Source organism: Anomaloglossus baeobatrachus, chromosome 2 (genome assembly GCF_048569485.1).
Source record: "Anomaloglossus baeobatrachus isolate aAnoBae1 chromosome 2, aAnoBae1.hap1, whole genome shotgun sequence".
NCBI lineage: Eukaryota > Metazoa > Chordata > Amphibia > Anura > Aromobatidae > Anomaloglossus > Anomaloglossus baeobatrachus.
In genome coordinates, this window is record NC_134354.1 from 131,246,572 (window position 1) to 131,268,663 (window position 22,092).

At 42.5% G+C, this 22,092-nt stretch overlaps 1 protein-coding gene across 1 annotated transcript in view; it reads left to right on the forward strand.

The window, feature by feature from the left end:
• The window catches only part of DPH1 (diphthamide biosynthesis 1), a 410,699-nt gene that overhangs the window by 260,770 nt on the left and 127,837 nt on the right, over positions 1–22,092 (forward strand). Inside the window, exon 5 of the mRNA XM_075335338.1 lies at positions 15,273–15,427. Coding sequence (XP_075191453.1) covers positions 15,273–15,427 — 155 coding nt within the window. The remainder of the gene's footprint in view (positions 1–15,272; positions 15,428–22,092) is intronic.

Here is a 22,092-nt window from a genome sequence, read left to right on the forward strand (position 1 = left end):
CGAAGATATTACCAGTCAAGTAAAAAATGTTTTACATTGCTTCACTATTAGTGTGTTCAGTTCAACATAAAAAAAAATTGGTGAAAGGTCCTCTTTAAATGCATTTTTTAATATTTATTTTCTATATCACTATATATATATATATATATATATATATATATAGATAGATATATAGATATATATATATATATATATATATATATATATATATATATATCTATGTCTTGCAATTTTCTCCATAGCCACTAAGCCTAATATTAGACTCATACTCTCTGTAGGTATAATGAATTGGACAGGTGCACAATACCTGCTGACCCTTAGGCGGGCTTTGCACGCAGCGACATCGGTAACAATGTGTTACCGATGCTGCAGCGATAGTCCCGCCCCCGTCGCACGTTCAATATATAGTGAAAGCTGCCGTAGCGATTATCGCTACGGCAGCTTTACACGCACATACCTGCCGTGCGACGTCCCTCTGGCCGGCGACCCGCCTCCTTCCTTAGGGGGCGGGTCGTGCGGCGTCACAGTGACGTCACACGGCAGGCGGCCAATTGAAGTGGAGGGGCGGAGATGAGCAGGATGTAAACATCCCGCCCACCTCCGTCCTTCTCATTGCAGCCGGGAGGCAGGTAAGGTGAAGTTCCTCGCTCCTGCGGCTTCATACACAGCGATGTGTGCGGCCGCAGGAACGAGAAACTACATCGTACCTGTCGCTCCCCCGGCATTATGGAAATGTCGGAGGCTGCAGCGATGATACGATGACGACGATTTTGCGCTCGTTCATCGTATCATCTAGGATTTACACACTACGACATCGCAAGTGACGCCGGATGTGCGTCACTTTCGATTTGACCCCACCGACATCGCACCTGCGATGTCGTAGTGTGCAAAGCCCGCCTTAGAATGGCATAACCATGTGATAAATCTGCTTAAACAATGGACAGATATATTTAGCTATCCGAGGCTTGCTTTCCTCTGGATTATTCAATGGTAACAGTGTATGATAGTAAGGGCTTATTCAGACTTCATTTTTTCTTGTGTGAACGCTATATGTGTTTTTCACAGCTAGCACTCGTATCTATGTAAATGTGCTCGGGGCAGTAGCTATGGGCAAGTGCTGTGTTGTCTGCGCCCCGGCACGCTAAAGAAAATAGTGTTGAGTGAGTGGAAGTGTGGAGCTTGTGGCGTTGGTACCTCTGAGTCCGGGGCCTTCACCTTCTCTGGGATTGCACATTGTGCAGTACCAACGTTTTTTCATCTTTTATATTTTGGTAAACTCGCACACATGAAATATCAAGTTATACGTTCTCCATTTTCCTCTTTACAATGAACCGGCTCTTTAGTGAGAATTACAGATTGCATTTTATTCCCTTCAACAGAGGCTACACGGGAGTAGAGGGACAGCTTAATTATCTGCATCCTACAGATATAAAGCTACACGGGATCAGGTGTGGCACTGTGGCTGTTATACCGCCAGCAGTAGAGCCACCACCCCTGTGCCAATACCCTTCAGCTGGCCATCCCTTCTTCACTAAGGTACCCTTTCCACTGACCAACACTGTCTCCACACTTTTTACAAGCTTGCCTTGTAGGAATCCCCTCTATTGCCTAGGATGTTTCTGCCTCTGGAGAGCTAATCACTGCACCCTGAGCTTGGTCTACTCACACGCCTTTTTTACATGTCCTTTGTCTTCTGCTTCCAGTCTCCAACCAACCTCTAAACAGGAACAACTCTTTCCCTGAACTATAACACTCCTCTCCCTGGCTGACTCAGTATTAACCCTGTCTTCACTGACCACTGGGTCCTACAGCCCACAGAGGAATTCTAAACATATGAACAAGAAGACAATGACCTCTTATGGCCAGTATTAGTACTGCGGCCCACTTAACATTATCCATCGTATATAATTCACTACCTACTACAGCTTATGGGACACTTGCACTAAAACCATTGATGTTTGCAGGGGGGGAGGAGGAGAAACGACTGTAGGTCTTACCCTATTACACCTATAATAGAGAATGGGGCTGCTCCATTATTTTCTGCAGACTAAGCAGTCTTCGCAAAATAACGTAGACATCCGATATCACTGTCCTACATATTTTCAATGAAAATTTAGTTGGCTCTTGTTTCCATCATATGAAAGAGTTTTCCTTTACATATAATAATATATATAATATATATGAGTATATATTTTAGATATAATTCATGGATAAAACTTTCAGTACTTTGAAACATTATTATTTTTGCAAATATAAAGATGCAGAATATTTTATGACAATTTTCTGATATTTATTTTGAGGACATTTACCAACTATTCAAGTAACTAAAACATGTCTAAACACTTGCGATTTATAAACGGTTGCCTTAATTACACTGCAAAATTTGGTCCTCATTCAGTGACAACTTTTCTTTATTTTGTTTGTCTCTTCTAATCCTGCATTGGATCACCTCTTGCAGTTGTCCAACAGTAATCTGCAAGCACTGATGTATTCCATTATGTTTGATATTTTTTCTCCATATCCGCAATATCCTGCTGAAATCTCACTGCTCCACAGTTTGGTGGAAAAAAAGTCTAGAAGCGAATATAAGAAATTAATCCTTAAGGACACACAGCCAAGCTTCTCGCATGTTTTGAGGAGATTTTCTACCAACTCTTCATAGTTATCTGCTCTTGAGGTTCCCATAAAAATTAGTTACCACTAGTGTTGAGCGGACCCGGACTGTAAACGTTCGGATCCGTGCGGTTTCAGTGCTATCTCCGGGGACGACCCGGACGCGGGATTCCGGGTGCGCGATCCGGATTTGGCAAGTCATAAAACATGAAAAAAACAACAAATAAATGAGCGTTTCATACTTACCGACACTCTGTGTCATGGTGGCATACTTCTTCCGGGTCTTCACACTTCTTTCCTTGTTTTCTCCGCCCAGCGTCCGTCCGCGTGTCCCTGTTACAGTGTGCTGTGGTGATCGGTCCCCGCCCACCAGCCGTCAGTGCATGCTGGCACGCCCCCCTAGCTTGTGACAGTGTACCGGCCCCGGAGGCTGTGACAGTCTGCCGCGCTCATGGCGGCATCGTTAACGCTACACTCACAGCGGGCAGTGTTATCGCTTTGAGATGTAGCAGAGCTGTTTGTGTTGCCGTGGGTGGAACTCTCTGTCTCTTATTATGGGGACAGTTTGGGTGGCTTCATTATGCGGGCACTGTGGATGGCTTCATCGTGGGGGCACTGTGGATGGCTTCATTGTGGGGGCACTGTGGATGGCTGCTGTGGGGGCTTTGGAGAGTGTGCCAGTCTGCCACGCGTCTCTCTCTCTCTCTCTCCAACAAACAGGGAAACTCCTCATTTTGAAGAATCTGAGGTCCAATGAAGACTCCTTCCTTCATCTTTGCTTCACACAACCTTAGAAATTTGTCAATGAGAAACTTGAACCCTTTTGCATTTTTATCCACTGCCTTCACAAAGTTCTTCATTAGATACAACTTGATATGCAATTGTAGTAACAAAAGGTTATGTGGGTCAACAAGTGTTGCATAGAGGACATTTTTACTCACTGGCTGAAGTGAATGTCGGAGAGGCCAGTCTCTTATTGTTTTTGTATTTTCTTCCATCAGTATCCCACGCACACAGAAAGCAGCAGTACTTTGTGTATCCGTCCTGGAGACCAAGTAAGAAGGCAGCCTTCTTTCAGACACCTCACCAGCTGTTTCATGTTGTCATAGATTTCTTTTATGTGGACTGTATACCCAACTGGAAATCAAGGTAGCGCATTGCCATTATGCAGCATGACGGCTTTTAGGCTTGTTTTGGAAGAATTGATGAAGAGCCTCTGTTCTTTTGGATTATGACTCATCTTCAGAGCTTCCATTAAACTGTTAATGTTGTTGCATTCTACAAGATCGTCCTCCATGAAGAAGTATTGGACAAAATCTTTTTTACGGTTGCGGAACAAAAAAATCCGAACATCACCCGCTAAGAGATTCCACTTTTGTAGCCTGGAACGTAAGAGCTCAGCCTTATTCTTGGGCAGATCTAAATCTATAACAAGATCGTTCAGTTCACTTTATGTTATAAGGTGTGGTGTAGTTGAGGTTGATGACAATATGTCTGGGTTGTCAGAGGAAGATGCTTCATGACACTAAGCACCCTCTTGTCCCTCACCTGACTCGACTGAAAATTATTCTGGTGCTTTTGGAACCGGAAGTTTTCAGTATGTGGTACTAGTGCAGATAAAATGTTTAGATACTGTAAAGTCCACTTCTTTTTCCTTGAAACTTCTTTCCTAATGGTGGCCACCATTGAGAAATAGCAATTAGTAGTGTGATCAGTTGGCTGTCTCCAGATCATTGGCACTGCAAAAGGCATAGATTGCCTCCTCCCATGCAACCACGGGTAACATGTGATGCATCTATTGCAGCATATATTTGGAGCCCAAGTCTTGTCCTGATTTCTTATTCTGCAGCCAAAATACAGGTTGTAGGCTTTCCTTATCAATAGTAGTCAAGTTTTGCCTTTGTTACACAAAAGTGACCTCCACATATGTAGAAAAAACTATCTACTTTGTTAATGCAAGAACAATGATAAACCTGTGGCAGTTAGGATGCTGCCAAATTCACTGCTTAGCATCATGTGAATTTGGCAGCATCCTAACTGCCACAGGTTTATCATACCACAATAGATGGATATCGGCCTCCTGATGAACCATGAAATGAGGAAACGCGTTGAGGCAGCATAAGCTAAGTTTTAGATCCCTGCTATAATTGTGAATTTATTGAGAAAGTTTTGCGGCCTCTTATCCTTAGAGGTTGATTGTGAGTTGTATCCTGGCACAATATCACTTTATATTTTTGCACTGCACTTTAATTATATGCACTGCACTTTATCTTTTTGGCTAGGGACTCATAGGGTCACAGCAGGGACAGTCGTCGAGGAGTGGGGGCGCCATTACGTAATTTTAGGGTGCCAACCTCCACGGCTAGGTAGAGCACAGGAGGGAGTGGACATTGTAGGGATTATTTCCCTCTCTCTTCTGTGCACATATTCACATAAATGTGGTAACATACCTTTTAGAATCTATTAAGAATAAATGTTAAGTTTTAGATAGGGTTTATGATTATTCTATTCAAATATGGAAAATGAAGATAGTGCTTGAGTAGAGTTTCTGGATAAGGTCCTATAACGTCAAAATGAGATTTTGGTACTATCGGCTATCAGCCGCTGTATGTGAGCCTAAAGGCCCCGTTACATGCAACGACGTATCTAATGATATATCGCCGGGGTCACGGATTCCGTGACGCACATCCGGCATCGTTAGCGACGTTGTTGCATGTGACACCAACGAGCGGCCGTTAACGATGGAAAATACTCACCAAATCATCCATCGTTAACACGTCGTTCATTTTCAAAAAATCGTTGATTGTTGAGGACGCAGGTTGTTCGTCGTTCCCGAGGCAGCACACATCGCTATTTGTGACACCTCGGGAACGATGAACTACAGCTTATCTGCGGCCGCCGGCATGGAGGCAGGAAGGAGGTGGGCGGGATGTTATGGCCGCTCATCTCCGCCCCTCCGCATCTATTGGGTGGCCGCTTAGTGATGCCGCTGAGACGCTGCACGAACCGCCCCCTGAGAAAGGAGGCGGTTCGCCGGCCACAGCGACGTCACTAGGCAGGTAAGTCCGTGTGACTGCTCCTAACAATATTGTGTGCCACGGGCAGCAATTTGCCCGTGACGCACAAACGACGGGGGAGGGTATGCTCACTAGCGATATCGCTGCGTGTAAAGCCCTCTTTACTCGTGCTGTTCTAGAAAAGTTACAGTATAAATTGTTAGGTACTTGTGCCACAAGGAATAACAGAATATTGTAAGCATGCAATTGTACATGACAAGTGTTAAGTGACCATTTTCTGCCAAATACAACACCGTATAGAATTATGATTCCGCCCATCTCTTCTTTATATCAGATCTATCCTTCCTTACCATTCCCTTTAGTTTGAGAAATCGCAAGATAAGTGGTACAACATCCAAGTTTGAAGAAAAAAAGGTCAAGGCTCGTTTACATGGGAATGTGATGCCACAAGGAATGATTTATAGGCCCACATAAATATTCCAATTAGCTGCTGAACAAGCGTTTCCTCGTTTGTCGACTGGTGGCATGTTTTTTACACATTTTTGTGAGCCCTTATTAGACCATTTCTTTGTCCGTATGAACGGACCTTTACTCTGTCAGGTGTTGTACGTGCTATATGTGTTTATTTGCTCTCTCCTAAAGGTGCTGATGGACTACGGCCTTTAGAAACTAATTCCAGGCCACATACATGTTACAAAACAAGTGACCACTTGCTATAGTAACATTGGTCTGCAGATGGTCATGGCCAAAAGTATTGGCACCCTTGAAATTGTTCCAGAACATAAAGTCTTTCTTCCATAAAATGATTGCAACTACACGTTTTGTTATACACATGTTTATTTCCATTGTGTGTATTTGAGTAACAGAAAAAAAAAGAAAATTGTAAATAATTCACCCAAAACTCCAATGGTCTAGACAAAATTGTTGCCCCCTTCAACTTAATATTTGGTTACACATCCTTTGAAATAAGTGTCTCCAATCAATCATTTCCTATAACTATCAACAAGCTTCTTACATCTTTTCACTGGAATTTTGGATCAATCTTCTTTTGCAAACTGCTCCAGGTCTCTCATGTTTGAAGGGTTTATTCTCCCAATAGCAATTTTATAATCTTTCCACAGTTGATAAATGGGATTTAGATCCAGACTTATTGCTGCTACTTCAGAACTATCCAGAGGGTCATTCCGTGTCAAGTGGACCAGTGGTCCCCACTCGACGTTCTCCAATTTTGTTAAAAATGTATAAGGATGTATGTATGTATGTTTGAAAAGAGGTTCTGTAAATTTTTAGGGCCAGATCTCAAATATATTGGGCACTGTTGACCTTTCACTGGAGGCCCCCCCAAGGCTGCGGCTTCAGCTAAGAAGATTTTGCAAACTTTGGCACATAGCCATTAGAGTTCTATACTGGCTATGATGCTGAAATTTGGCATACTAGCTCAACTTTTGCTGCTAAACGCGATAAAATTATTACCTGCTATGACAAAACAATATTTCGGCCGCAATTTTGTGTCAAAGTAGCTTGCAAAACGCCTCGCATAAAATTTATGCCAAACTTTGCCCATATATAACTCAAGACCAAAAACCAATAGGAACTGGTGCTTTACCCTGTACAACAAACATCTTCATGACTTTGCACTGGTGCAATATCACGGTCAAAGCATATGTATTTGTGGAAATATTCACACCCACATATGATGAAAAACTTCAAAAAAACGAATTTTACCTATTTTTAGGGCAAATTTCCCAAAAAGGGTACCCCTAAAATATATTAATTCTGTTATCATTTGAAAGAGCACATTTTTCTCTACAAGGATCATTGGGGGTTTTTTGGAGTCTCTCCATTTAAGAAAAGAAAAATGCCACTGAACATGGTGTTATGTATGCACGTAATGCATTGATTTTGTGCTTGATTTTCAGATTCTTATCACATGTTACAGAGTTGTATTGTTGCTAGCAATGTCTATTATAATCAAAAACCTATAAACCTATTGACTATTGTTACATTTTAATGCATATATTATTTATTTTTTAGTGATGGAGAATGAAATTGATGACAAAAAGATTCGCATTCAAGGGTGTGAAATAACCCTTCATCTTTCATTGCCCATGTAGATAGATCTGTCAGATCAGAAATGCCTTTTGTGCCAATTGCAAACCTCCAGCCAGGGCAGTACATTGCCTGCATTTACGATAGGAACTAGTGGATTGGAAATATTTCTGAAATTTCAGTCGACGACCATGATGCATTAATACATTTTATGCATCCTCATGGAGCAGCTAGCTTCTTTCACTGGCCTGTGAGAAATGATACATGCTGGACTCCCGAGCAGTCGATCATTGCAATAATTCCAGCACCAGCTGCAACAGCAATGGGCCGACAATACAGCTTCTCTGAACCGATTATGTTGCAAATTCAGCAACAATTCCAGACCACTTACTTAGACTGAACATTATGGCTTGGGAACCAACAAAAGATACCCAATATTAGGCTTGGGATCCTAGGCAAAGACACCCACCCTCAGGCTTTGGAACCTACGATAAAGAGACCACCCGCAACTTGCCTTGCACGGCTATCGGCCATGGCTCCTAGGCGATGGGGCTGCCAATTCTCGAAAGACAGCATTATTACAATTCTTAATAGGATTATAAGACCAATTCTTAGGGAATTGGTTGTGGTATAACCACCATGGACCAACGCAAGGGTTTGAATAGTGCAGTTACCATTCATTGCGTATTAATAAATAACACCATGATCGGTGGCATTTTTCTTTTCTTAAATGGAGAGACTCCAAAAAAAACCCCAATGATCCTTGTAGAGAAAAATGTGCTCTTTCAAATGATAACAGAATTAATATATTTTAGGGGTACCCTTTTTGGGAAATTTGACCTAAAAATAGGTAAAATTCGTTTTTTTAAGTTTTTCATCATATGTGGGTGTGAATATTTCCACAAATACATATGCTTTGACCGTGATATTGCAGCAATGCAAAGTCATGTAGATGTTTGTTGTACAGGGTAAAGCACCAGTTCCTATTGGTTTTTGGTCTTGAGTTATATATGGGCAAAGTTTGGCATAGATTTTATGCGAGGCGTTTTGCAAGCTACTTTGACACAAAATTGCGGCCGAAATATTGTTTTGTCATAGCCGGTAATAATTTTATCGCGTTTAGCAGCAAAAGTTGAGCTAGTATGCCAAATTTCAGCATCATAGCCAGTATAGAACTCCAATGGCTATGTGCCAAAGTTTGCAAAATCCTCTTAGCTGAAGCCGCAGGCTTGGGGGGGGGCCTCCAGTGAAAGGTCAACAGTGCCCAATATATTTGAGATCTGGCCCTAAAAATTTACAGAACCTCTTTTCAAACATACATGTACATCCTTATAAATTTTCAGCAAAATCGGAGAACGTCGAGTGGGGACGATTTTTATAACTGGTCCACTTGACACGGAATGACCCCAGAGCTTTCATTCCATCCATTTCTGGGTGCTTCTTGAAGAATGTTTTGGGACATTGTCCTGCTGGAAGACCCATGACCTAAGACGCAAACCCACTGGGCACTATATTGCGACCCAAATTCTTCTGATTTCATGGTGTCTTGCACACATTGAAGGTACCCAGTTCCAGAGGCAGCAAAACAACCAAAAAATATATTAGAACCTCCACCATATTTGACTATAGGTACTGTGTTCTTTTATTTGTTGGTCTCATTCTGTTTTCGATAAACAGTAGAATGATATGTTTTACCAAAAAAGCTCTATCTTGGTCTCATCTGTCCAGAAGGCTTTTGGCTTACGTAGAGACATAAGAAAGGTAGACTGCACTTTGCCATATTTGTGTCAGCAGTGGAGTCCTCCTAGGTTTCCTGCCATAGCGTTTCTTTTCATTCAAATGTCTATGGATAGTTTGCTCTGATATTGATGCTCTCTGAGCCTGCAGGACAGCTTAGGAACATGTTGAAGCTGCTTATCCATTATCTGGACTTCCCTGTGTTCCAATCATTCATCAGTTTTTCTCTGCCGCTCACGTCCAGGGAGAATAGCTACATTGTCATGGGTTGTAAACGTTTTGATTATTTTGCACACCGTGAACAAAGGAACATCAAGATCTCTGGAGATGGACTTGTAGTCTTGAGATTGTAGATATTTTTCAACAATTTTGATTTTCAAATCTTCAGACATTTCTCTTCTCCTCTCTCTGTTCTCCATGTTAAGTGTGACACACAATGCAAAGATTGAGTCAACTTCTCAAAAAAAGAGTTGTCAGATTTTGCAGAGAAGCTCACTAGGTGAAGGACTTTCACACACTGTACAACAGCAAAATAATTGGAATTATTTAATGAAGCCAATCTTAAGGTTCATTTTGCAAGAAGTAAATGGACACAAAGGAGAAAAAAATCAAAGCCCAATATCAAGACATTTTCTTAAAAACATGATCAAATGACTAATGGTACATAATTACAAAAATACATACAGCTGCACTCTAGAATGCTAACATTGAATAATGTAACTCTCGTATTGCATTACTGCTTTAGGAATATTTGAAACAGAGATACTTAGCTTATGTATTGGCCAATGCATGTGAGCTCAGTCACCAATGACAAGGTGATCTCTTATAAACTGGGACCCTAAGTTGAAATGCCTCTATCTGGGTTAAAAACCTACATGTCTGGGCATAAAGGATCCAGCTATAAAGGAGGGTGGATGCAGCCTGATTATAGGTCTTAGTGCCAAGTAAGAAAAAAAATGCACTACAAATATATCAAAAAGACTGACCCACACTTCCAATAGGTGTGAACACGTGCTAGCTGTACATGCAATATAACCCCATAAAGACATACAGCTGCACTCTGGAATTTTAAAAATGAATAAGGGAACTCTGGTATTGCACTCCAGCTATAGAAATATTTGAAAAAATAGATTCTTAGCTCATGTATTGGCCAATGCATGTGAGCCCAGTAACCAATGACAAGGTGGTCTCTTATATACTGGGACCCTTACTTGAAATTCCTCTATTTGGGTTAAAACCTTAATGTCTGGGCAGAAAGGATACAGCTATAAAGGAAGGTGGACACAGCTTGAATATAGGGTGGAGGTGGTATATAATATTATTTTAGTATACTGAACCATCTGTGTTTTCTCTATGAAAGCTTGACTTTGCAGTTGTAAAAAAAACCCCTCAAACACTTAAAGATTTAATGGGGAAATAGTAGGTTGGGGGAGTGGGCAGAATAATCTGTGAAATATCTCAATTATTTGTTCAGTTTTATGACAGATAGCTATTATGTAACACCAAACTACGGTATGTGGTGAAAAGAATAAACTTTTTTTCATTTTTTCATTTGCAGTACAAAAAACTGACTTCTGACAGTTCTGTGATCATGGATAGCATATTCTGTTAAATTCAGGAACAATTTATTTATTTTTTTTACTGAAAAGGCTCAGATAACATCAGTCACACTTTCCCTGTCTATTACACAATGCTTTTCATTCTAGGACAGGAATTCCAGCACCTCTGCGTCGTCCCACCAATGACAATAGTGACTTGATCGCTGCCAATATATTTTTTCCTGGCAGCAGCATTATTAGGAGAATTGGGGGAAAAACTGCTGTATTTTGGTGCTCGGAATATTATATGGATTTGCAGGCGTTTGTATAACTACCTGTAATGAGCCTATTAGATAGATAACTGCTGTGCTGAGCATTCCAAGAAAGGATCGTGCACAATCAATGTGAGCGGAGACATTCTGCTACAATTTGGCCATTATTCAATTGTCTTTTTATTTCTGGTTTGAGCTCTAATAGTCCATTACTATTAAGTAATAGTTTTGCCAATTACATTAATGCAGCAGATAAGGTAGTACAGACTCGTATAAGCTGTGCGTTTCAGCACCATATTAACCTGTGGGGAGACTGGAGCTCTGTAGAATGTTATATTTGCCTAATATTCTAATATCATGACTTCTCCACCAACTAGTAATTGCCCCAAATTTACCCTATTTTTAGCTATTGCGTCTGTGATTATAGGGGATAAATGTACATTATCAGACATAATATGAAAGCTATTGAGAGATGATGTCAACACCAAATATTACCTTGTTACAATGCTACTGATCACTGGGTGGGCTAAGGCTAGTTTCACACTTGCATTGAACGGCATCCGTTGCATTTCGTTGCATATAATGGCACAACGGATGCAACGAATCGTACAAAACAACGGAAAGCGTTTTTTTTTTTCTTCTTTACCGTTTTACCGGCAGCAGACTATTGTGAATGATCAGCTGATCACCCGGTGGCCGGGCGCTCAGCTGATCGCTCTCTAAAGCCGGCGGCCGGGCGCTCAGCTGATCGCTCTCAAAAGCCGACTGCTGGGCGCTCAGCTGAGCGCTCACATGCCGGCTGCCAGGCGCTCAGCTGAGCACTCACATGCCGGCTGCCGGGCGCTCAGCTGATCGCTCTCAAAAGCCAGCTGCCGGGCACTCAGCTGGCTGAGCGCTCACATGCTGGCTACAGGGCGCTCAGCTGAGCGCTCACATGCCGGCGGCCGGGCGCTCAGCTGATCGCTCTCAAAAGCCAGCTGCCGGGCGCTCAGCTGAGCGCTCCTGTGCCGGCTATTGGGGCGCTCAGTTGAGCGCTCACATGCCGGCTACAGGGCGCTCAGCTGAGCGCTCACATGCCGGCGGCCGGGCGCTCAGCTGAGCGCTCTCACATGCCGGCGGCCGGGCGCTCAGCTGAACGTTCGGCCACTGAGAGACAAAATAAAGTTTATGTGATTAAAAAATAAAAAAAAAGAGCATGCGCAGTGAAATTCTACGGATTGCGCTGCTCAAAAAAACCTTACATGCTGCGTTCCTTCCGCCCGACGCAGCGTCAAAATAACGACGTTGCGTCGTCCAGCGGATGCAACGCTGACACTTGCGTTACAGTGCGTCGTCCATACAAGTCTATGGAGAATAGCGCAGTGCGTTAACAGACTGCGCTATTCTCCATAGTGTCGGACTGCGCTGAACGCAAGTGTGAAAGTACCCTAAAGTGGCATTCAACTGGAAAAGTGGAAAAGGGTGAGGAAGTCAGCAATTTTGACAAAGGACAAATTATGATTAGAGATAAGCAAACTCGAGGTTCGGTGTTCGTACCAAGCACAGACTTTACAAAAAAAAATCAGTGTTTGGAGTTCGGGTGCTTTAGGCTACTTTCACACTTGCGTTGAACGCCATCCGTTGCATTGCGTTGTGTGACAGATGCAACGGATGCGTTGCATATAGTGGCACAACGGATCGAACAAAATAACGCAATCCGTTATAGTTTTTTTTTTCTTGACTTTACACATCTGGGCATGCGCAGTTGTGTAAAGATGGTTGCGTTAACAGAATCCGTCAAATGACGGATTCTAATGGAATCTGCCACCATAGGCGTCCATTATATAAACAACAGACGCCGACGGAATCCTGCAGGTTGCGTTTTTTTGACACTCCGCCAAGCACAGAAAAACGCTACATGCAGCGTTCCATCCGCCAGGCGAATGCAACGCAGCATCGGCTGATGCATGCAACACAAGGCCATCCATTACTATCCGTAGCTAATAGAAGTCTATGAGGAAGAAAACGGTTTCCTGCAACGGTTACCGTAATTCCTCAAGGCAGCGGATAGCAACGGACGCCGTTCAACGCAAGTGTGAAAGTAGACTTACATACGCAGACCACTAGAGCTAGCATCGTTGTGCTCGGGTATATCTGCTGCTCGGCCCAGTGTTTAAATGGCTCACACTAAGAGTGGCTTTACACACTACGAGATTACTACAGCGTTTTCGTTGGGGTCATGGAATTTGTGACGCACATTCAGCCGCTGTAGCGATCTCGTTGTGTGTGACTCCTAGGAGCGATTTTGGATCGTTGCAAAAACGTCCAAAATCGCTCCTCGTTGACATGGGGGTCCTCTCCCAATTATCGCTGCGGCGAAGTTGATCCTCGTCCCTGCGGCAGCACACATCGCTACGTGTGACGCCGCAGGAACAAGGAACCTCTCCTTACCTGCCACACGCCAGCAATGAGGAAGGAAGAAGGTGGGCGGGATGTTCGCTTTGATTGGGCGGCCGCTTAGTGATGTCGCTGTGACGCCGAGCGAACCGCCCCCTTAGAAAGGAGGTGGTTCGCCGGTCACAGCGACGTCACCGAGCAGGTAAGTATGTGTGACGCTGCCGTAGCGATAATGTTCGCTACGGCAGCGATCTCCACATATTGGCATAACGATAGGGGCGGGTGCTATCACGCTTGGCATCGCTAGCATCGGCTAGCGATGTCGCAGCATGGAAAGCCCGCTTTAGGGTAAAATCGGCATTATCAAATGTAGTGTGTAAAGAAAAGAAATAAAAAAAACTCCTCCCTACCTTCCTCCCCTAGAAGTACTATGTTTATGGCTGACACTGTGTGTGCGGAGAGCCAAACTCCCCAATCAGTAATTTCCAATGAGGTTTGGGTCAAGTTCGGGTCCAGAACAGAACTTTTAAGTCCGGCCGAACCCAAACTTCCATGGGTTGCTCATCTCTAATTATGACTATGTGACATGTCCAAGAATCTCCAAAACAGCAAGTTTTCGGGAATATTCTCAATATGTGGTGGGTGGAACCTACTATCTGAAGTCCAAGGAAGGACTACCAGTTAATCGGCAATATGGTCATGGGTGCCCAAGGCTCTCTGATATGTGAAGACCCACAGAAAAGAATTAAGTTTTCTGCAGCGCCCATATGACTTCCTGATTGCCTACTAATTAATTCATATGTACACGAGATATATATACTGTATATATACACGCACACATATATATACAGTATATATACTAATATATATACGGTACATATACACACTCTTATGTTACAAAGAGCAACTACACACAGTGATTAGAGCTTTTGTTAGTGAGGCTCTATAATAAATGTCACTTGAATTTTTTGTCCTTTTGTGCTTTATTTGAGATAAGGGTAAAAATTATATATATTTTCTACCATATATTTGAAACAATAGAAATAATATATTAACATTTCCATATTTTTGTTTTGTTTAATGTAATTTTTTTCTAACATGAGGCCTAGCTTGCATTTGTAAAATTTGCATGTTGACTATCTATGCAAGGTTTCTTGAAAGGGGATCTATCACCATGTTTTTGTCACCTAATCTGAGAGCAGTATGATTTAGGGGCAGAGATGCTGATTCTTGCAACGTGTTACTTACCAGACTGTGTTTTTTTGCTGTTTCAATAAAAATCAGTGTTTTATGAGCAGGAGATTATTATTTTAGGATTAGTAATTCTGTTGCCATGTCGTCCACCATCTTCATGAGCTCTGTGTAACCCCGCTTCCATTGTTTGGCAGCTTTCTGCCAATGCACAGTGTACACGCAAAGCTGCCAATCAGTGGTGTGAGCTAGGGTCATACAGATCTCAACATTCAGAGAACTGGTAGATCTGCAGCAGAAAGATTGTGATTTTAGCAAACCTGCAGCACTCAGCTCAGTAACTGATACATTACTGGAATCAGGATTCTGCCTCTACATCATGCTGCTCTGGAGTAGCAAAAATCTGGTGACTGATTCCTGTTAAATATCATTATGTAAGAACTGTTTCTACATCTAACACTTGACTTTTTATCCTTCAGTTCCCATTGATGCCACTCATGGAATGCGAATGCTGTATGTGTTTGTCGACATAAAGATAGATATTTCACACTTTGTGGACACTATTAGATTCAACTTTGCACGTGGAACATCCCTGGCCTTCGTCAGTACGATCCAATTCACATCGGCACTTCAGGTAAATCTCAACTAATACTTTGTTCCTTACTGATGAAGGCAAAAAAAAAAATATATAATAACATGTCCTAGTCACGACAACCTCATTTTATATTACACTGTGTGCAGAATTATTAGGCAAATGAGTATTTTGATCACATGATACTTTTATACCTGTTGTCCTACTCCAAGCTGTATAGGCTTGAGAGCCAACTACCAATTAAGTAAATCAGTTGATGTGCATCTCTGTAATGAGGAGGGGTGCGGTGTAATGACATCAATACCCTATATAAAGGTGTGCTTAATTATTAGGCAACTGCCTTTCCTTTGGCAAAATGGGTCAGAAGAGAGATTTGACGGGCTCTGAAAAGTCCAAAATTGTGAGATGTCTTGCAGAGGGATGCAGCAGTCTTGGAATTGCCAAACTTTTGCAGCGTGATCACCGAACAATCAAGGGTTTCATGGCAAATAGCCAACAGGGTCGCAAGAAGCGTGTTGGGCAAAAAAGGCGCAAAATAACTGCCCATGAATTGAGGAAAATCAATGTCCAAATTTGCGATCCAAATTTTAAATAATGCTGTCTGCTTTCCAAGTTTTGCCACTTTTTCAAACATTCGTTTTTGACTATATGTAGGGTATCACTGTGTTCCAGAGGAATTGCGTAACAAATTATGGGGTCCATTTTCTCCTATTATCCATTGTCAAAATTACAAATCTTGGGCAAAAATGGCATTTTAGCAGGAAAAAAACGTACAGTGGTACCTCGCTTAACGAGTAACCCACTTAACGAGAATTTCGCTTAACAAGCAAAGCTTTCTGTAAATTTGTAACCCGCTTTATGAGAAAGCCTTGCTGTACGAGCGAAATCCTCACCGCACACACTTCCGGTTCCGTACATCCACTGTGCTCTAACCCGCACTTGCAGTCCACACAAACACACACATGTACGCACAAACACACACGCACGCACATACAGTATTATGCTCACCTTACCTTTCGTTCCACCGCCGGGCTCATGGTTCTTGTAGTTCCCGGGTACATTGCGGCGAACTACAAGTACCATGAGGCCGGCGGTGGAACGGAAGGTAAGGTGAGCATTTAATATCTGTACCTTCCGTTTCATCGCCGGCCTCCTGGGTCCTGTAGTGCGCCACTCCACTCCAGGCATTGGCATCCATAGCAACAAAGCAGGAACTTCCTGGTTCCTGTCACCGCTTGTCAAAGGCAGCGCGCTGGCCAATCAGAGGCAAGCGGCTCTGCCTTTGATGTCAGCGCTCTGGCAGGAAGTTCCGCCCTCGTCGTTATGGTTACCTGATACACGGCCCGCACCGGAGAACAGCAAGTCCCAGGAGACCGGTGATGGAACGGAAGGTAAGGTGAGCATATAATATGTTCGTGTGCATGTGTGATTGTGTGTGTTTGTGTGAGTTTGTGTGTGTTTGTACATGTTTGTGTGCGTTTGTGCATGTGTGGAATGATAGAATAGGGGACCAGGATGGGACATTTAACACATTGTTGAACGAATTGTCTGCATTACAATGATTTCATATGGGTAATCTTGCTCTGCTGAACGAGTAACTTGATTAACAAGCACACTCACAGAACGGATTGTTCTCGTTAAGCAAGGTACCACTGTAATTATCATTTTCATATCCACATTTTAAAAAGTTCTGTGAAACGCCTATGGGTTCAAAATGCTCAACACACCCCAACATGAATTCCTTCAGGGATCTTTTTTCCAAAATGGGGTTATTTATGGAGGTTTCTGATTATGTTTTTGTAGCTTAGGGGCTCTGCAAATGCGACATGGTGCCCAAAATCTATTTCATCCAAATTTGGGTAACAAATTTCAAATATTGTTCCTTCCGTTCCGAGCCCTCACGTTTGTCCAAACAGAATATTTTGACTACATTTTGGTTATTGCCACTCTCACAAAACAGGGGGTAACAAACTGTGGGGTCCACTTTTTGGTGTTGCCTTTTGCGGAAGTGAAATATTTGGGGCTAAAATAACATTTTTGTGAAATGAATGAAAAATTTCAATATGACGACCTAATGTTCTCAAATTCTATATAGTACTTGTGGGTTTAAAATGTTCACTATATCCCTGGATAAAATCCTTGAGGAGTGTAGTTTCCAAAATGGGGTCACTTGTGGGGGGTTTTTGCTGTTAAGGAACCTTAGGATCCCTGCAAATGCGAAATGGTGCCCGCAATCTAATTCAGCTAAATTTGTGTTCCAAAATCAAATGGTGCTTCTTCCCTATTGAACCCGGCTTGTGAAAACAGAGGTTTCTAACCACACGAGGGGTATCATCTCGCTCAGAAGAATCTGGGTAACAAATTGTGTGGGTCCATTTTGTCATGCTATCTACTGTAAGAGTGAAAATATTAAGGCTAAAGCAACATTTTAAAATTTTAAAATAAAATTTTGAAGTATTTGACGATATCACTGTGGGGAGTTTCTAAGATCTAGGCACCTCAAAGGCCATTTACATCTGAATAGGTCCCTGACGTAATGTATTGTAAATTTCCTCCAAAAATGAGAAATTGTTGCTAAATTTTTAACCCTTCTAACATCATAATAAAATAAAATATTAGAGAATCAATGCAGATGTAAAGTAGACATATGGGAAATGTTATTTGATTATTTTGTACAGCATGACTATCTGATTACCGGATCTAAAAATTGAAAGTTTGAAAATTCTGACATTTTCGCTAAAATTCTTATATTTTCACAAATAAATGCAAGAAATATCGACCTAAATTTACCACTAAGATAAAGTAGAAAGTGTCATCAAAAAAACAGTCATAAGCACTGTGTACACAGTGCAGTTTTTGCTGCGTTTTGGTGCAGTTTTGGGTGCAGTTTGTTGCTTACAGCATCTATATTATCCTTTCCTAGCAAAGTCTATGAGAATTCAGAAATGCTGTGCGCACGTTGCTTCTTTTTTGCCTGCAGTTTTGGGTGCAGAAAAAAAATAAGTAGCATGTCACTTCTTTTCTATGTTTTCCCTGCTTTTTTCCATTGAATATAGTGAAAAAACGCACGGGCAAAAACTTACCGACAAAGCAGCAAAAACTCATGCGTTTTTTAACGCGTTTTTTTCGGTCAAAGGCGCGTTTTTCCATCGCTAACACCTGTCATACATACTTACCTTCCCTGCAACGTCACTGTTGCCGGCGAACTGCCCCCTTTCTAAGGGGGTGGTTCGTGTGACGTCACACGGCAGCCGTCCAATAGCAGAGGAGGGGCGGAGATGAGTGGCCGGAACATGCCGCCCACCTCCTTCTTTCCTCATTGCCGGTGGACGGAGGTAAGGAGATGTTTGTCGCTCCTGCAGTGTCACACACAGTGATGTGTGCTGCCGCAGGAATGAGGAACAACATCGCTATTGACCAGACAACGATTTTTCATAAATAAACGACCTCTCACAGAAAAACGATTTTGGTCTCTTTTGCGTTTAAGGTCGCTCCTAGGTGTCACACACTGCGATGTTGCTAACAACGCCGGATGTGCGTCACAAACACCGTGACACCGACGATATATCGTTAGCGATGTCGCAGCGTGTAAATGGCCCTTTAGGCTGTGTTCACACAATGCATTTTTGCTGCTTTTGTCTTCAGCAAAACTATATCTGTTAGTAAGAAAAGCTGTGTTTTGTTGTTTTTGCTGCGTTTTGGCGTGTCATTTATCTACACTACATGTGTAAAAAAAAAAAAAAAAGTGTTTTACTCACCAAAAAAGAAGCAAAAAATGTACCAAAAACTGCGGCTGGTTTTGTTTACGCTTTTAATGGTGAAAAAAAGCTTCAAAAACGCTGAAAGAATTGACACGCTACTTTGTTCAAAAACTTTGGAAAAACGCAGCAGTTTTCATTTTCGGTCTGGAGAAAAAAAAAAAAAAGGAACAGGTGTGTCTGTGTGCATGAGATCTGGAATCTCATAGGTTTTGCTGGTACTGGAAAAAGCAACCTTTTATTACCATGTACTTGCATAAAACCTTTAAAAAAAAAAAAAGATGCAAAAATGCAAAATGTGAACATAGCCTTAGGGGTACTTTGCACACTACGACATCGCAGGTGCGATGTCGGTGGGGTCATGTCGAAAGTGACGCACTTCCTGCGTCGCTCTCGACATCGTAGTGTGTAAATCCTAGATGATACGATTAACGAGTGCAAAATCGTCGTAATCGTATCATCGGTGTAGCGTCGGCGAATTCCATAATTACGCTGACGCGGCGGTCCGATGTTGTTCCTTGCTCCTGCGGCAGCACACATCGCTGTGTGTGAAGTCGCAGGAGCGAGGAACACCACCTTACCTGTGTCCCGGCTGCAATGCGGAAGGAAGGAGGTGGGCGGGATGTTTACATCCCGCTCATCTCCGCTCCTATTGGCCGCCTGCCGTGTGACGTTGCAGTGACGCCGCACGACCCGCCCCCTTAATAAGGAGGCGGGTCGCCGGCCAGAGCGACGTCGCACGACAGGTGAGTGCATGTGAAGCTGCCGTAGCGATAATATTCGCTACGGCAGCTATCACAAGATATCGCAGCTGCGACGGGGGCGGGGACTATCGCGCTCGGCATCGCAGCATCGGCTTGCGATGTCGTAGTGTGCAAAGTACCCCTTAGAATCACTGGGATTCGTTGAAGCGTTCCAGAGTTATTGCCACAGAAAGTGACACTGGTCAGATTTAAAAAATTAGGCCTTGTCAGGAAGATGAAAATTGGCTCCACCACTAAATTGTGTGAGAGGATAACTGCGTCTGGAAATGTTTTTGTAATGAGACAAAGATCAGCTCTGCTGTACTGTGTGAGCTGTAATCACATACAGCTCTGCAGTGAGATCAGAAGAGCAAAGGGTCAGTCATTACATGGTTAACGCAGATCTGTGTCCGGCCCATAGATCTTTACAGCTCATTACATACTGTATAAGAACCATATGGATTTCTCTGGAATAAAACATCAGATCGCAGATATCAAGGTATCATTTATTCATCTTTCTGTGATCTGTATATCCATATAGGAGGGTTAATCTTGACAGATTCCCTTAGGCTATGTGCGCACGTTGCAGATTTGATGCAGACATTTTCTCCATCAAATCTGCACCTTCTGGCAGGAAAAACGCACGAAAAAATGCATGTGTTTTTCTTAATGAAGTCAATGGGTGGAAAGGCTATAAAAAGCAGGCAAGAATGCACCAACAATAGACAAGCAGCAGATGATTGTCTGCACCAAATCTACAAGAAAACAATAACATGCATAGCACTTCAGAATTGTCATTTACTTTGCTGGCATGAAGCAGATTTTAGCTACAATCTGCACCAAATCTGCATGAAAAACGCACTGTGCGCACACCGCCTTAGATAAATTCTAAATAAAGTAAAAGATTCTTTATGGCACATGACTAATGTCAGTGATCCTACTCACCATTTGCGTTTTACCCTTTAATGCATCCTCTATTTGGCCCTGTGCGCACACTGCGTTTTTTTTGCCGCGGATTTGCAGCAGTTTTTGCTGCAGAAAAGGTGCAGAAAATGTTCATAACCTTCCTGCAGTCCTTCCCCAGCAAAATATATGAGAAAAACAAAATGCTGTGCGCACTACACTGCATTTTTTTTACCTACAGGTTTTTGCTGCAGAATTTCTGCAGCAAAAAGAAGTAGCATAGCACTTCTTTTTTCCAGGTACTTGCGGTTTTTGCCATAGATAATGGTACAAAACCGCAGGGACCAACCCGCGGCAAAAACGCAGGTGCAGTATTTTGCCAAAGGGTGCAGATTTTCTTAAGAAAAAGTAATTTCCTAGTGAGCACAGGGCCTAAGAGCAGGTGAAGGAAATGACACTTCAGATCTGCTACATGAAGAGTAGAGAGAAGTCTTTAATATATTTACAATCATAATGTAAGTAATGGTAGAACTAGGATTAGATCTATGGCTGTTAAAGGGAACCTGTCACCAGGTTTATCCCTTATGAGCTGCGGCCACCATCAGTGAGTCCTTATATACAGCATTCTAGAATACTGTATATAAGAGCCCAGGCCGCTCTGTATAATGTAAAAAACATTTTTATTATACTCACCTAGGGGGTGGTCTGGTCCGATGCAGGTGCACTTTGATCAGCCCTTCTGAGGGCACAACAAAGTATTGTAATGCGCAGGCGCGAGGAAAGGCCAAAGACCGCTTGTGCATGCGCACTACTATACTTTGATCTGTCCTCAGCTGGGCATATCAAAGTGTGCTTGCACAGGAGTGCAGAAGAGTCCTCTGTGTGCATGACACAAGACACGTTATAGACATGGAGTTGCGAAGGAGGACGGTCGACTGCACAAGATGGAGGAGACGCCAGACTGCCCCTTAGGTGAGTATAATAAAGATTATTTTTACGTTATACAGTGCAGCGTGGGCTCTTATATACAGTATTCTGGAATGCTGTATTTAAGGGCCTACTGATGGTGGCCACAGCTCATAATGGAAAAACCTGGTGACAGGTTCCCTTTAATTATCGTTTTTGTAGTGCTTTAAATCTAAAGTATACTTTTATAAATGCTTTTAATTACACTGGTCCCCGAAATCCAAGGTGACTTCGGATACACAGCATCTGTAACACAGCTCAGTACATTATCACATACATTTTCCTGATCAACACTGAAGTAATCACATCAGAACTGAACTGGTAATGTAAATCGAGG